The 17,233-nt window shown below is 35.2% G+C and overlaps 2 protein-coding genes across 2 annotated transcripts; one reads left to right on the top strand and one right to left on the bottom strand.

Moving 5' to 3' along the window:
* The first annotated feature begins 386 nt into the window (after positions 1–386).
* LOC126709556 (uncharacterized) lies at positions 387–8,003 on the top strand. Its single transcript, XM_050409849.1, has 6 exons — positions 387–548; positions 698–742; positions 5,735–5,767; positions 5,897–6,057; positions 7,354–7,404; positions 7,502–8,003. The coding sequence occupies exons 1-6, from the start codon at positions 404–406 to the stop codon at positions 7,853–7,855; spliced, it is 789 nt and encodes a 262-aa protein (XP_050265806.1). The 5' UTR covers positions 387–403; the 3' UTR covers positions 7,856–8,003.
* A 1,009-nt stretch (positions 8,004–9,012) lies between these two features.
* Positions 9,013–13,063, bottom strand: LOC126709549 (uncharacterized). Its single transcript, XM_050409836.1, has 5 exons — positions 12,669–13,063; positions 12,261–12,375; positions 11,309–11,929; positions 11,002–11,185; positions 9,013–9,569 (listed from the first exon to the last, which is right to left on the bottom strand). Exons 1-5 carry the CDS (start codon positions 12,743–12,745, stop codon positions 9,544–9,546), a joined length of 1,023 nt encoding a protein of 340 aa, XP_050265793.1. The 5' UTR covers positions 12,746–13,063; the 3' UTR covers positions 9,013–9,543.
* Between the last annotated feature and the right edge of the window lie 4,170 nt (positions 13,064–17,233).

Consider the following 17,233-nt stretch of genomic DNA (forward strand, 5'->3'; position numbering starts at 1 on the left):
AACTCATGATTAGTAATATGTTCATTCCTGTGCGGTAGCACGGGGCTACATACTAGTTTTAATAATAAGAAAGAACTTGAAAATTGGAAAAGTTCTTAACAAATCTAAACTAAAAAATTAAAACAATAAATTTTTGTAGATTTCAATTAACTCAATTAATAAAAAATTTTAATCTCAAATATGAGGTCTAATGTTTAATGGCCTACATCAAAAACCAATTGATGTCTTACCATAATAAAAAACAATCATCATAAGCGACCACCATAAATTTAAAACATTATTTTATCTCTAAAAAAATAAAAGTAAAAAAAACAATCAAAATGACCCCACATGAGGACGATGAGATGGATTGGATATTTGGATTATGGAACGAAGGATCAAATTGTTATTATGAAAAATATGAATGGGCATACCCGTAATTGCATTTAACTCTTTCTGCAAAATCATAAAAACGGAAAAAGATGAACACAGGAAAGAAAACCCTTCAATCGCAAAAGCAAATAATATTATGGTGCTTACAAATTTCAATGGAGCTGGTATCGGATTTGGTACGTACTGTTATTGGTATTTCTAATTCATACAATATTCAAACCGATTCATTTCACAGACCCCCTTTTTTTTTTTTTTTTTTTTTTTTTGTTAGGTTGTTTTGGTCTGTAACTAATTTTGCAATCCTCTGTGACATTCTTGTGTTCAGGTTTCGGTGTCGGTTGTGGTTTCGGAGTTGGCTGGGGTTTCGGAGGTCTGTACTAATTTTATCGCTTTCACTTTCACAAACTTTTAATTTTTTTTTTCACATTTCAGTCTTTTTTAGATTATTAATTTTTTTTTTCTTTGTTGGGTGTGCATAGGTTATGTTTAATCTTAGAGCATATGGGTAGTGTGTAATTGAATTTCGTTCACAAATCATAGTTATTTGGAAATATTATGAGCATTTTTGCTCAGTAAACAACAACAACAACAACCAAGTCTTAGTCTCGTTTTGGGGTCGATTAAACAACAACAATCAAGTCCTAGACTCATTTTGGGGTCAATTATGGATCCTCAACAGACTAGTCAAGGTCGGAACTTGTATTTTAAAAAAAGAAAAGAAAAGATTCGGGCATGTTAGATTGACTAGGCCTTATTGCTTGACAAAGATTTAAAGCATGTGTTCATTACAATTTACAGAATATGAAGAATGGTGTTTACTGTTGTTTTGTTTGAAGCATTCTTTCTAAAGATTAAAGCATTTTGCTTGGGGTCATTTGATTGAAATACAAGTAGATGGTCATATAAATCATCATGTCATGTAATGAGTTGAAGAAGGTTTCTGTAAATTGGTTTAGGGGATAGTTGTGTTTTGTCTAGTATGCTTATCGCAACAATGAAACAGATCATCTATGAAGCGTGTCCTTCTTTCACTTAAAAGGGTGATTTTGGTGGGGAGGTGCATTTAGGCTTGTCTTTCATCTCATGATTCTGGTTTATCTCATTGGACTAATTTGGATCCTTTCTAGCAAAGGATTTTTGGTTTTTTCAGTCTTTGCCATTAATTCGAAGTTGTATTATATCTTCTTGATATCAATTGATAATACTTAAATAGGTGCATTGATATCTCAGTCTTGTGGAATAGCAAATGTTAGGTGTATCAACTTATAGATGTGACTGGAAAGAATTTCTATCTGGTTCAATAGACTTCAACTCAATCTTCACACTGGAAATGAAGTTAGACTTAGTTCTAACAGGTACTTCTGTAGACATAACTACATAGAAGACCTTGGTCATTTAATATTGGAGATTTTCCAAGGATAGGTGTCCAGGTGAAGTTAATGGAATCCATTTGTGGTTGGGGGAAAATGGACACTGAATGAAAGAAAAGGTAATTGCAGATTTTTCTCAAGGGGGTTAGATTTGGCCAGGTGAAATAATATAGGTATTTCAGTTGAAGGCAACTTAGAACTATTAGTTGAGGTATTGGAAAGCTGAGAGTTCGACATTTAGTGAAAATTTTTTTTTTGATAAGTAAGAAGAGAATATTATTAATAAAAGAAAAGCAAGAAAAACAGCAAAGAGTTCACAGTAGTGAACAAAAGAAAACAAGGAACAAAAAGACATAAGTAGCCCCTAATCTAGTCTAAAAGACAAAAGAAAATCCATAAGGGTAGAACAATCCAAGAAACCCCAACACCGAGACCAATCAAAGAGGGTCCGCTGGCAAAGCTTTAATAACCGAACCACAATTTTCCCCTCATCCTCAAAAGACCGCCGTTTCAGTTCAGTCCAAATAATCCACATTAAATAGCCTAGAACCAAATTTCAAATATCAGAACTATGCTTCCCAAGCCAATGATACCAACAAAATAATAGGTCCACAACTGAACCTGGCATGACCCAATCAATCCCAAACAACCGAAGCATATACATCCACAAAGAATGAGCTATTGGACAAAAAAGTAGTAGATGATCCACAGATTCCGCATTACAACAGCACATACAACAATGATTCGCCAAAGGGCGACCACGAAGCATAAGGTTATCCAAGGTTAGAATCTGACCATGAGCTGCTGTCCACATAAAAAAAAGCCACCCTTTTAGGAACTTTAACTTTCCAAATCCCCTTCCAAGGGAAAGTGGAAGGAGCTGCATTTCGACTCTTATGATAAAAAGATCGAGTATCAAACTTCCCACTTCCATTAAGATCCCAACAAAGCCTGTCACACCCTCCGCCCCTAAGAATTTAGGTTTGGATGAAATGAAAAAAGGAGTAGGAATCCGCCAACTCCCAATCATTAAAATCCCTATAAAATCTTAACTTCACACTCTGTCATTATCACCCACTAAAGGGCTTAACACATCAAAAATGCAAGCCTCCTTATTGGCTAAACACAAAAAAAGCTGAGAGAATTTTAAGAGGAACATCACCAGTCCACTTATCATGCCAAAAAAGAATACGAGACCCATCCCCCACCACAAAAGAGAAATGCTTAGTGAAATTTTCCCATCCTTCGCTAATACTCAGCCATAACCCACAACCATGAGCCCTACTACAAGCTCTAGTGCACCAACCTCCTTTTCTCTCCCCATATTTCATGGCAATGACCCTTCACCACAGATGAGTGGTTTCTTGGCCATACCTCCAAAGCCATTTTCCTAATAGGGCCTGGTTAAAAGAGACCAAATTCCGAATTCCCAAACCACCCAACTCACACGGTAAGCAAACTTTTTCCCAAGCCACCAAAGGATATTTGAAACACTCAACTGATGAACCCCATAAGAAGTTCCTCTGAATGCATTCCAATCTAGTCACCACAGCTTTGGGGATAGTAAAAAGGGAAAGGTAATAAGTCAGAAGGCTTGAAAAGGTACTTTTTAGCAACGTGAGTCTACCACCCTTTGACAAATAAAGCTGCTTCCATTCTGAAAGCTTCTTTTCCATCCTCTCAAGGATCGGATTCCAAATAGAGGCTATTTTATACAAAGTTCCCAATGGCATACCCGAGTAAATCATAGGCAAACTACCCACATTGCCTTGAAGAATATTAGCCAAAGACTAAATGTTTTGCACCTCCCCCATAGGGACAATTTCACTTTTCCCCACATTCACCTTCAAACCAATAAAAACTTGAAAACAAGTCAAAATCAGTCTAATAGAAAGCATCTGCTCTCTAGAGGCATCACAGAAATGAATGGTATCATCAGTGAATAACAGGTGAGAAATATGAATACCAGTAGAGTTAATAGGACTTGCTAGAAAACCCTGAATGAAACCACCTTCCTCAGTTTTCTTCAGAATACGACTTAATACCTCCATAATCAAAAGAAAGAGAAAGAGAGACAAAGGATCACCTTGTCTAAGGCCTCTAGAGCTACCAAAGAAACCAACAAGAGATCCATTAACCAGAACAGAAAAGCGAACGGTAGAGACACAAGTCTTTAGCCATCTCTTCTATCTATCCCCAAAGCCCATCCTCTCCAACAGATAAAACAAAGTGTCCCAATTCACATGATCATACACTTTCTCAATGTCTAACTTACACACCACCCCAGGAGTATGACACTTCAATTTACTGTCTAAGCATTCATTAGCAATAAGCTCCGAGTCCAAAATCTGTCTGCCACCAACAAAAGAATTCTGTGATTCTGAAATAAGTTTATCCATCACCCACCTCAATCTGTTAGCCAAAACCTTAGACAAAAGTTTATACACACTGCCCACTAAGCTGATGGGCCTAAAATCTTTGATATTCAATGCATTATTTTTCTTGGGAATCAGAGATAGAAAAGAAGCATTCAGAGACCGTTCAAACTCTAAGCTCCTATGGAAATGATCAAAAAAGGCCATGACATCTATTTCCACTACACTCCAGCATTTTTTTTAAAATGCCATAGTGAAATCATTAGGACCTGGGGCTTTGTCACCCTCCATCTCTTGAAGAACCTTTACCACTTCCTCCTTAGAAAAATCCCTCTCTAATTCAAGCCGCTCATCCTCCTCAATTCTAGCAAACTCTAATCCATCCATAGAAGGGCGCCAAGTATCAGACTCAGTGTACAGACTTTGATAAAAATGGACCACCTTAGACCGCACCTCTTCCTCATCCTCATTGAGGACACCATCCATTAGTTCTTCTATGAGAGTTTGCAACCTGATGAAAAAAGCGAGTGTTATTGTCCCCCTCCTTCACAAATAACAACCAGGACTTTTGTCTCCAAGAAATTTCCTCTGAAGAGGCAAGATGTGCAATCTCACCTTTAATTTGAATACGATGAGTTTGATCCTCTTGAGAAAGACCTGACAAGTCCTCCTTAGCATCCAAACCCAACAATTCAGATAAAAGACATTTCTTCCTACATGCCAGATCCCCAAATTCCTCCTTATTCCCCCCCTTCAAATCTTCCTTAAACGCTTTTAATTTATGAGCCAGAATAAAGCTAGGAGAACTCGAAAAGCAATACCCATTCCACCATTACCGAACCCTCTCTACAAAACCCTCTTCCTTCAATCACATATTCTCAAACTTAAAGGCACTCCGGCCTTTATTAACACTACCAGCCACCACCAAAATAGGGCAATGATCAGAAATTACACGAGGGAGTACCCTTTGAGACACGTTTCCAAAGTGATCTACCCAATCCACCGATGCCAAGGTTCTATCAATTCTTGACATACAACCGGACCCCGAATCTCTAAACCAAGTAAATGAAGCCCCTTCAAGAGGTAAGTCCACAAGGTAATTAGCCTCGATGAAGTCTAAAAAAGCAAACATAGCCGGACTAAAAGCCTCAACCAAATCTCTCACTCGGATATCAAATGGTATTGAAATCACCAAAAACACACCATGCTGTGTTCTATTTGGAGTGCATCCTTGTAAGCTCCTCCCACAGAGCACCCTGCTGATTGTCATCATTAGGCCCTTACACTCTCCCTGAAAACTAGTAGCTCAAGGTCAAGCAGCAGTGTCCATTTTGTCACGTATCACTTCTATGTGGACAATTGGTTACAAATTCAAACAATTTTCCTAGTAAGGAGACAACTGGCAGGTTCTTGATGTTTGGCTTAGACACATATTTGCAATCTTAGATTTTAGAACGGTTTTGTTTTTCATGCACCTGTAGGAGCCACCTTTTAATTTCTGTGATTTTTTCAAATGCATTCTTACTTTGAACGCAAATAATGGAACTTATTTTGAAATTCTTTCATTATTTAGGTTTCTGTTACCAAACAGCTGATTTGTGATATTTCTTTCTGTAGGCATGCCTGTGAATATCTTGGGCCTCGGCGTAGGTATGCAATTAACACCCTCTTGATTGAAACAAAATATTTAGTCAATCCATCATAGTATAACTAAGTAATGGAATGTGTTGTGTTTGTTTTAACACACTTAGTCAATGACATTGGAATTTTGTTTTAAAGGTGGAGGCTGTGGGGTTGGACTAGGCCTTGGATGGGGCTTTGGCACTGCCTTTGGCAGTAAGTATCGAACATCTAGGGTCACGTTTCAAGGTATGGAATTTGACAAAAAGGATCATAGTGATGGTGCATCGTTCAAAGAGTTATCAAAAAGCACCCAGGAAGTTCGTGCTTCGCAATAGCTTTGCATTTTGGAATCTCCCTTTAATGCAGTGACTGAATAGCATATTGTACTCAATGTAGAAGGCTGCCAAGTGCAAATTTAGAGCTTTTCGCACTAAATTGGTTCTTCAGAAAGATTGCATTGAACTGATTTTTTAAACAGAGGAACTTGTGAGGATGGTATAAATGTATTTGAACATCTTGTGAAATAAAAATTGGCATATAAATCCTGAAGATGATCATGAGACTTGAGTAATCCATTGTTTCATGCATGTAATGCTTCCTTCCTATCTTAAAATTCGAGTAAGATAATGATGCTTTCATAACAGAAGAAACCAATATAAAACCAGATTACTCTCCATGATGATTCATAGCTATTTTGGAAAAATCTACATGGTTTAAAGAAGTTTTGGACAATATTAGTCAGCAGATGGACCCTACTTATAGTTAGCATTGTGGTTCTGCATGGATGGTGCCAATTGCTTCAGTGGCGCTTCTTCTTTCCTGGGAGCATCGGGGCTACGGCAATAGTGGAGTGTGTGAACCCCAAGAATCTTGAATCAAGCAACAAACTGTCTTACACGCTATATATATTTTGATCCAAGAAATGCTTTCACGTATGCATTATGGCAATACATTGGCATAGGTGAAAAAAACTAGTGTCATTGAAGGTCAACATATTACGTTTGTAACAATGGAAACTACAAAATTTTAATTTAGAATGGCTCAAATTCTAACATATATTACTTAATTATCCTTTAATTAAACGTGAACGTGATAACAATAATATTAAAATGTGCACTCATATCTCATTGATTGATAATAATAATAATAATAATAATAATAATAATAAAACTCCAAAAAAACATTAATAAAATAAACTACCTATCTACTCGGCAATAAAAATAAATATATAAATAAAAGTCGCCTGCTCTGATCGTGACATTTCGAATTTCCAACTAGTCAACATGTTCCAAATTGAAACTTTTAGTTCAAAAATCGAAAGTACTAGGCACCTCAAAGTCTACACCCACGTGAATAATCGAACAAGATGACTAAATAATATATCCTCACCTTGCAGTCCATGGTGCTTACCAAACCCCTCGTTGTAGTTGGGCGTGCATGGAGCGTAGTGCTTACCAAACCCCTCCTTTCTTTTCCTACAAATTTCACACTCACTTCTTACTAGTTAAAATCAACATCAAGTTTCTCACAAACTCACTCACTTAAAACACATCAATACGCACCGATTTAGAATCAAGTATACTATGGCAGAAACAGTGTTCACCCTCTCCCAGGTTGCCCAGCACAAATCAAAGAAAGATTGCTGGTTTGTCATCAATGGCAGAGTAAATCATCCTCCTCTCTCTCTCTCTCTCTCTCTCTCTCTCTCTCTCTCTCAAATGTGTTCAAGCTGGTTATAAGAAAGATTAACTATTTTTTCAGGTATTGAACGTGACCAAGTTTTTGGAGGAACACCCAGGAGGAGATGAGGTGCTGATAGAGTCAGCAGGGAAGGATGCCACCAAGGACTTTGAGGTTATAGGACACAGCAAGGCTGCTCAAAACTTGCTCCGGAAATACCAGGTGGGTGTTCTTCAAGGATACACTTTCAAAGATGAAGACTCCAAGGAAGTTCCCTCCAAGGAGTCCAAGAAGAAAGAGATGAGTGCTTTTGTGATCAAGAATGATGGCATACCCAAGTATGCCGCTTTTGTCGAGTTCTTTGTTCCACTCCTGGTTGCTGGTTCCTTCTTCTGTTACAGATACCTTACCAGAGCAACCCAGATCACCTATTAGATCTTCTCTTCTAATAATCAACCACTATCCATAATTATCTCTGTGTTTGTCTACTTTTGAGAGCTCTATCTAATAGAAGTTTAGCTCTTAATTTATGGATGCTCATATTGAATAAATGCAATGATGGAAATAATGATCGATTTAGAAACTGTTGTGCTACTAGATGCCATCTTATGTCTTTCGCTAAAAAGGAGGAAAAAAATGCTTTCACATGTTAATACTACCATATTTCAAAGGACACGCGTGAAAACTACATATATGAAAGAGGGCCAAATATCATGTGTTAAATATGGCCATTCATGAAAAATGCATACCCCTGGTGTGGAAGTGTGTACAGTGTATATCAGAAAGCGTGAATCAATAATTTTCCAATTATATAGCAGTGTTCGATGTAGATGCGTTGGTTTTTGGAGGGATTTTTGCACTGCACTGTCCTTTTTGGGGTCAGCTTTTCAACTCGGTGCAATTGGTTTTGTCGGCATTCATTCATACAGATATCCAATGATTCAACAACAAATAATCTAGAAATGAAACTCACAGACTGCAAATAGCAACAAATATTGAGAATGCTAGTTGCAGCAAACATTCGAAACCATCTCTCTACAACCTCTCTAAGATATTGATCTGATTCAGACTGATCAGTTAGATAAATGAAAGCTAACAAAAACAAATGGGAGTTAACATCTAATCCAACTAATCAATTAGATAACACAAGCTAATCAACGGTCTTATAACCAAGTGATTCTCTTCACCTTTAGGGTGAAAGTTTGAGATTCAATCCACCATAGGTGTAGGATTTTCGGGGTTAGAAAATCTTCTACTACTAGATAAAGCAAGCTAACAAATGCTAGTCATGACCAAGTAATTGCATACAAAACTCTTGTCACTAGATCCCTGGCCATCCCCAAGACGAATCCAATAAAATTGCACCAGTAGAGAACATTGATGTAATCTGTACCAACTACTAACAAGATGACAAAAATAGTTGAGTAGTCAATAGTCATGCGATGAATGGAGAGGATAAAGTCCGCTCATACTAATGTTTGGCTGCTTTTTTGTTATATCAATGATCTGATGCAGTTTCCCTACCCTACATACTACATCCATTATCCGATGGAAACTTACAGAACAGATTACAAACACAAACAAGGACAAAAGCATTTAAATCTCAGTCTTTCAACTACATATTTACACAATTGTCTTCATTAAGAGTGTTTGATGTATCAACTACATGCACATCTCAATATTTATACAATTGCAAAAGCTACACAAACAGGGTCAGTTACAAATACAAATGCTTATATATTTTTACATCGTTGAGTAGCAGAAAGCTAACATGTTTTAAATTGCAACCTTATGCCGACTTTCATTGCCGTCTCCATGCCTCATATGATATACAACAGAGTTTACCCCTCATTGAAGAAAACAAAATTGCAAAGGAAAAAAATATAAAACAGCTAAATAAAAGAGTGGGGAGGGGATGTTAAAAATGCTAGGGTGTTAACTCTGAAGTAATCACCTAGCACTTGCATGTTTAAAACATGATACCGTGTGTGAGAAAAAGACAAGAACTACCTTTCATCTAGAACCAGTGTCAACCTAAACAATGTGTATTACATTCCTGAAGATCCACCGATGCAAATACTGCCACAAACTACAAAATGCCAGACGAACATGGGTAGATCCTTCTACACTGCACGCAGTGCAATTAAAACTGCAGAGAGAAACAAAAAGCATAAGCCTCTGTAAAAGAAAAGTTCCAAGGACACATAACCCCCCCCCCCTGCTAATTAAAGAATTATAGAAAGCTTTAATCCAATTTTGGGTACAGAATTGCAAGGACCTTTAAAAATTTGAGCAAAAAACCAAATCCTAAATTTTCCAACAATGATAGATAACAGCGGCCTTAGACAGTCCAACATACCAAAAGGCCAAATTATAAATTTTCAATAATGAATAAAACAAACAAATTATACTGGGTTGATATACAAAGTTCAGACAATTGGAGCTGAGAGGCAGCAGCATCTTTGCATATCATAGTAGAAATTAAAAATCCTTGCTAATATATACTATTCTTGTGGCAAAATCTCCTTGTAGTCCATTTTAAAAGATTCATGCAGAGCAACGTGATTGAATGCAGTACGAATTGGCTCAAAAAAAAATATATGTGCCGCAATAAGCCATTAATCACAATTTTTCCTGGACTATTACACATAAAAATTATTCCACATATGTTATATACGTTTTTCCATCACATTGAACGACTTTTCACGTAAATACAGTTCTCGATTGTTCAGCGCCATTGTTTGGCTTTCTCAATTTTGATGCGTGTGGCCCCCATTCCATTATCACTTTCAATTTTCCATTTGCTAAATTAGTAGTAGAACACACATTCAAACAAGCTTTCAGAAATCACTCAAAAATGCATAAGAAAATGACCTTTGAATTAGTAATTATTGGCGTGGAAATGAGGAAGGCATCTTGTAAACAAGTGTTATGGTAGGCTAGGTAAACTGACTAGTGCCACATTACTCTAGTGTCTTCCTTCAACAGAAACCAGGCAAATAAACAGCACTTGCTGACATGCCATAATCCATTTAATTTGCAAAATCATTGATGTGATAGAAACAGATCAGACTTTAAAGTTTTGCTTTCTTATCTTTCAACCCTATCCATATCATTTGGAACCATGGGAATGAGTGTTTGCAAATGACGAATCTCAATCCAGGATGCAAACTATCATCTTATAGTCCTTCCTGCTAAATCATGAGTGAAGTTTGAGATAGATAAATGTACGAAAAGAAACTTAACCATGTGCAAGCCATGGTGATTTGTAACAAAGAACTAACATGGAAACATTTTTGGTAATTTTATTACACATACAATTTTGACAACAGATGTGGCAGGTTTCAAGTTCATAGACAAGGCTTGTTAATCATAAAATATGCTTATATTGTATCATCAAAAACTAAACAGGATATCCAATAACAAAACATAAGTACCTATCAAAAAATAACAAAACATAAGAACCAAGAGGTACATGCAAGGAGAGGGGGATGTATAAAAGTGTGCATGTATGGACATCTGAGTGAGATGAGGTTAATAACACAAGAAAAACAGTTTGTAGAAGATTCAGAAAATCTTACCAATCAAGCAGAGGAGAAAAACAATCCAGAAAGTTACTTGAACAGGCCGGCTATATTGCATCAGGTACTGAGACCTTTGGAGCTGCCTCTGAATAGCTCCATACCAGCCATAAAGTTGCTTATCATAACAATCATCACAACTATCCAGGCAACTCTTACTTCTTTCATAGCATATAATATTTCCCTTTTAGAAAAAATAGGTATTAAATCAATATTAATACAACTCAGAAAACATAGAAATCAAAAGGCCAACTTCAAAAACAGTCTTAAGCTCAGAAAAAAAAAAAAAAAAAAATTAAACACACACCCTAGGCAATTGAGGAGGTCGCAATAATTCAGTATCAGCTTCTTGTTGGTGATCCATTAACTTCCACTTTCTGAAGCCATTCTTTGACAATTTCAACTTGGATACAGATTCCACGGAATTTAGGAATCCTGAAAAACTTGGTATCTTCCGTACAGGTAACACAGTCTGCCCATTTGACTGTTGGCATTCCTCATCAGGAACCAAAATCTTCCAAGCACCAATGTCAGCACTAGCACTAGCAGTCCTCCTATGCCCAAGTGACTTACCATCCCCAGCCTCCATAGAACCGCACTCAACTGAATGGCGTGAGTTTTTTGTAAAATCAGCTGCGGAATCTCCATTTTCAGTATCCCTTCCATGACTTTTTACATTACTTTTGTTTTCGTATGTTGTCGATGGTCCCGAAAGAAACAATGCAAGTTCAATGCGTTCACCTTCGTCTAAACGCACCCAAGGCAATGAAGACTTGCCCTGTGAAGTAGCTGATTCCTGTAATGAATTTTCAACTTTCGAAACCAGGTCTTCAATTGCAACAATAAATTCACGATGCCTGCCTCTCGCATCGTCATTTGATGAGCTTTTACCATAACTTGACCGGACAGCCCGTTCAAACTCCTCCAACTACATTACCCACCAAAATTTATTCAGTTAGAAATTGACACTATACCTATTAGGATATCTCTAACATAGAATAATAAAGTCCTATCCATCAATTTTGCAATGCATAGATTGAATTTTTCCACATCATCAACATTTAAATCAATCGTTAACTATTACCATTGGTGTAGACCACTCAATTACAAATGAATTGATAGGATAGTGGAGGAGTTATCTAAGAACTTTAGAGGATCCTAATCCTCACTATACTGATACAAGTACAGCCAGAGTCAAATGAATATCCAACATACATGCTCACACACGCACACGCACACGCACAAAATTGGGAGATTACCTGCCATTTGGTGGTACCAAGGACAGTTTGAAGATCCCGGCGGAGTTCTTCCGAATCCCACACACCAGAATTTTCTTTCTGCGCATGAACCCATGTTCTATACGTCGATTCCATCCTTCACAACCATAATTTTTTTTTTTTAAATTAAACAAATTTACACAAAATTAACAACAAACAAGCTCAAACTCAGCAATTTCTGAAAAAGAATCTGTAGTAAATAACCCTAAAAATGTGGCCCCAAAAAATAACCTTAATCATGAGCTACTAAATTAAATCTGGGGTCTCAAAATGTGCTAATTAAACCATGTAATATGATTTTTGTGCCAAAAAATACAACACCTAAAACATACGAATCACAATTCAAAACTCGAAGAAACAATAATTTTAACAAAAAAGAAAAAAAGTTACCTGTCGGCAGATTCTTGAACTTCTTCGGCCGCAGAAAAGAATGGATCCTTTTCCCACCGATCGAAACTCGAAGCCATTTTTTCTTAAAAATTAAAAATAAAATCACTAACTCCGAAATTGAAAAATAGCTATAACAACATTAATGTCTATACGAGGAGAAACTGAAGGAAAAGAAAAAGAAAATCCCTAGCTAATGGTGTTTTGTAACAGAATTCGGTAGTACAACATTTGAATAGAACAAATGGATAGAGATTAATAAAGTGTCTGATAAAATAAATGTTAGGAAAAACGAAAAACCGAAAACAATATTAATTAGGAAAGTAGTATTAGGTTTCGTTTTTTCGACGACCCAACGAAGAAGGTGGAGGAGAAAGTTATCGGCTCAGATATTACAATTATAATACCTTCTTCTTTTTTTTTTTTTTTTTTTGGCTCGTTGTCGCGGTTTTATTAAAGAACTATAAACGTTGTCGTTTTATGACAACAGTGCAGTGGGTGTTTCGGGACATTATTGTGGTCAAAAATCAAAATTGGTGTACAGCAACAGTACAAAACGCTTCAAAAATTGACTTGACTCGTGCGAATTTTTTTTAGAGACAGACTAGTGTCACAACTTTTGTGGTAAGGGCAAACTTTTGAGGAAGTGCAAACTCTTGAATTTAAAATCTTTTCAACATTTTGAGTAAGGGCAAACTTAAGAACAGTTCTTTAGGTGCAGTAACTTAGATTTCTCTTTTAAAATTCTGACATGTGGTTATTTAATAATCACGGCTAAACAGCGTTAATCACAAAAAAAAAAAAAAAAAAAAAAAAACTCTACTCCCCTAAAATCAAAGAAACGCAGAATGCCAAAGCTCTTTCAGCCCACCATGGACAGCTTCTCAAGCTCTTCTTTTGGCAAACCATATCACCACAATTGAGCAACGACAGCATTGGAGTCAAAGAGAGGGTTTTTGGCGACCTCCCTTTCACTTTGGCAGCCTTGGCTCTCATCCTCCAATGGCCCACCACCAGCTAAGCCCCACCTGGGTCCCACCACTAGCGAACCTCCTCCCTTTCACCCTTGTACCACTCCCCCTTCGTTTCCTTACTATCTTTGGTGACATGTCCAATCTTAAGCCCAAGGTTCAGTTTTGTGTGAAATTCTTGGCTTTTGAGGTTGATTTATTTTGATTTTGTTTTATTTTATTTTATGAGTTGGATCGAAGAGACCTTTGGGTAGATTAAAGAGAGAAAAATCAAAGAACTCAAGGGGGTTTGAGAGAGAAAGAAGCAGAGACAAATCGAGATGAGAGAAAATGAAAGAGAAACTTTGGGGTGGTGATGGCAAGCGGCTGTGGCAGTGAAGGATGGTCTCAATTTTGGGTCTGGGCTAAGAGAAAAGCTTGAGGGAGCTAGCCATGGCAGATTAGCTACTCTTTCATTCTCTCATCTTGATCTATCTCCACTTCATTCTCTCCCTCTAACCCTCTTAGATCCTATAATCTCTCTCTTTGATCTATCTTTGCTATGCTAAATTTTCTTTCAATAATTTAATGGGTCTACCATCTATGTTTGGGTTTCAATAAGTCAGTGGGTTTATGTTGGGTCCTATGCAAATTGGTTTGTGCTTTAGATGAATTTTCTAACTGGAGATAGTTGGTCTCTAACGCTGTTTAATGAAAATGTTAATGAGACACGCAGTAGAGTTTTAAGAAGGTAACCTAAGGTACTACACTTAAAGTATTGTACCTGAGTTTTACCCTTTGAGGAAACAATCATTGTAATTTGTTTAAAAAGATTATGTATACGGCATTTATGGCCTTTTGGCTAAAATCAAGTGTTTAATGTGTGTTCTTATCAATGTATTGTAATATATGAACATTGTTAATATGCTTAAAAAGACCTCTTTTACAATGTAGGGCTAGTTGACAGTTAAGTAGTTATGTTGACAGTTGGATTCGTCCGTTCCATTATGGCTTTGGTGGTTTCGTATAGTTTTATTATAAGATTGATTTGGTATCTTTTAACTATGTATAGAGTCTTCTCTCAAAAAAAAAAAAAAAAAAAAAAAAAAGTATAGAGTCCACACTGTATTTAAAATGTTATCACTAGCAACAAAGACGAGTATTTGAGCTGTGTACCACAAGTGTGATAGAAATAAAATAGTAGTATGTGTAAGCAACTTAAATACATTAAGGGTTTAAAATATCAACAATGAGTCCTTTTATTGTTTATACTAATATGTTATAAAATGATTCCATATGTATAGTTGTGAAGATCCATTGAGACCTCTTAGCAAAAAATAAAATAAAAATGAAGACCCATAACTAATTGAATTGGGGATATTAAATTACAATGAAGACTTGCTATTAGTTGTGACTCATCAGTCTCCATCATATGATTTAGGGTATACTATTATGTTTTACTCGAAATAGATTGGTTTATCGTTAAGAAATAATTTTGTCAAATCTAAATATGTATACAATGACACATCGTTTAATATTTATTTTATTAAAAATAAACACTACTAATCAACTTTAAATGATTCTTACGATTTAAGAGCATAACTATTCTTATATTTGGTTTGATTAGTATTTTTATTTTTATTTAGAATTGATTAGTAATATATTTAGATTCTAAGAAATATGAGAATCTATATTTGGTTTATTCTCAAGAATATTATAGGAATCATTTATTATTTCCAAAATGTCCTTAGATTTTAATTTTAATTATCAATGTCCTTAGATTTATAAAGACAATATCAAGACGCTTTTAAAAAAAAAAAAAAAATATATATATATATATATATATATATATATTTTTTTTTTTTTACAAACAACTACTGAGAAAAATTATATAAACGTACTATAGTCTAACATTTCGTATAATACAGAAATAATAATTAAAAACTATTGTTCTTCATGACATATCACAACACCATGTCTTGTCAATAATATTAATTTACTTTCTTTTGGCATTTAACCCAATCGCAAAGAGGAGATACAAAGAAATAAAATATCACATTTCATTTTATATATTTTTTGGTTAAGTAAGAATAGTTTTATTTTTATTGGTTAAAAGTTAAAACACATTGATGAACGGGATAAAACTGTTAATTTTATATTAAATATAAACTTTTTTCAAGGATGTGGATACTTACGGAATCTACATTCCTACAAAAGCAAAAATCCAAATACCCATAGAAATACCCATAGCCATAGGCATGTAAATTGGTTTCTATAATTTGCAACAAAATATGAGAATATTCAGTGAATATATCTTTCAACATTTTTCGGGATTTAATTATAACAAATGGTAATTAAATCTATACCATGAAACGGATCTTTATTAATTTCACAAAGAAATCAGAAGGAACCTTATCCATATTATATACATAGGTAAGTTAAGATTGACTGTTTTTTATGACTGACTCAATATTGTAGTTTTGCAAACACCTTATATTAATCAAAAACTCATTTGCGTTGAACCAACGATGCTGAAACTAATATTCATTCATGGTATGATAGAAATGGTTAGCGGTATGAACGAAAGAAGAGAAGAGTTGAGGTGCTAAGAACGAACAAGCTGCAAGCATAACATGTGCAAAAGAAGTGCAAGACAGTACATAGTAGGAATGAATAAGATGAATGATGATAGGATTACATTTCATGAGGTTTGTAGTAGCAAATGAATATTAATTTTCAATTTCTAACGTCGGTTTGTGTGTTTTAGCACACTATGAGAGGAATGATGTATATATTAATATATGAAATACAGTTAATAAGAAAAAAAAAACAAAAACAAAAAAGAACAAATTACAAGGGAGGGAGTGAAAAATTGAGGCAATGGTAATAAATAATAACATATATTTTTATCATCTGCACAGATTCTAGGGACACAAGATGTTAGGATGAAAAAACAATTCTTTATTAACGTTCTGTATGTTTCAGCGATAATGTATTTTAGAAAATGAGCAATTTTCCAAAAAAGTTTTATAAAACTATATTATTTTTTTTATGTTTGGTAACAACCTTAAATGAGTTGAAAAACAATTTTCAAACTTCTCTTATTTAGCTTGCTGTGAGATAGAGTTGTTTTTCAAAAAAAAAAAAAAATGGAAAAAAAAATCTCTAAAAATAAGTCATATTTTTTATGTTGACCAAAGATAATTTTCCATTAACTATATTTTTTTTTTAATGCTATCAAATACTGGAAAACACGGAAAACTATTTTTACACAAGATTTTCCATCGAAACAAATAAAGTGTAATTGTTCAGTTAAATTAGACACAATTTTTTCCAAAAATGAATGATGCATATGTTCAAAATATGAGATATGTTCTCATGTTTGGTATAGCATTTTAAGAAATAGTTTTCAATTTTTAAACAACATTATACTTATTTTCACATAATTTTTCACCTAAATATATTTCAAAAAATATGAACAATGTTACTTAGACCCTAATTTTTAAGTGCTAAATCTACACCAAAGTTTGTTGGTTGTTTTTTTTTTTGTCTATATTTTTTTTAATTACGAGACTCTCACAGGCCCATGGGCCTAAATCAGCATGACAGACTTCAGTC

This window comes from Quercus robur, chromosome 2 (genome assembly GCF_932294415.1).
Source record: "Quercus robur chromosome 2, dhQueRobu3.1, whole genome shotgun sequence".
NCBI lineage: Eukaryota > Viridiplantae > Streptophyta > Magnoliopsida > Fagales > Fagaceae > Quercus > Quercus robur.

Excerpts from the sequence above, each read along its gene's own strand:
- LOC126709549 (XM_050409836.1), bottom strand. The coding sequence starts at position 12,745 with ATGGCTTCGAGTTTCGATCGGTGGGAAAAGGATCCATTCTTTTCTGCG. Across the intron at positions 12,376-12,668 it reads GTTCAAGAATCTGCCGACAG|GATGGAATCGACGTATAGAA; the intron begins GTAACTTTTTTT and ends ATGGTTGTGAAG. Across the intron at positions 11,930-12,260 it reads TTGGTACCACCAAATGGCAG|TTGGAGGAGTTTGAACGGGC; the intron begins GTAATCTCCCAA and ends TGGGTAATGTAG.
- LOC126709556 (XM_050409849.1), top strand. The coding sequence starts at position 404 with ATGGGCATACCCGTAATTGCATTTAACTCTTTCTGCAAAATCATAAAA. Across the intron at positions 743-5,734 it reads AGTTGGCTGGGGTTTCGGAG|GCATGCCTGTGAATATCTTG; the intron begins GTCTGTACTAAT and ends TTCTTTCTGTAG. Across the intron at positions 6,058-7,353 it reads TATCAAAAAGCACCCAGGAA|GTTGCCCAGCACAAATCAAA; the intron begins GTTCGTGCTTCG and ends ACCCTCTCCCAG.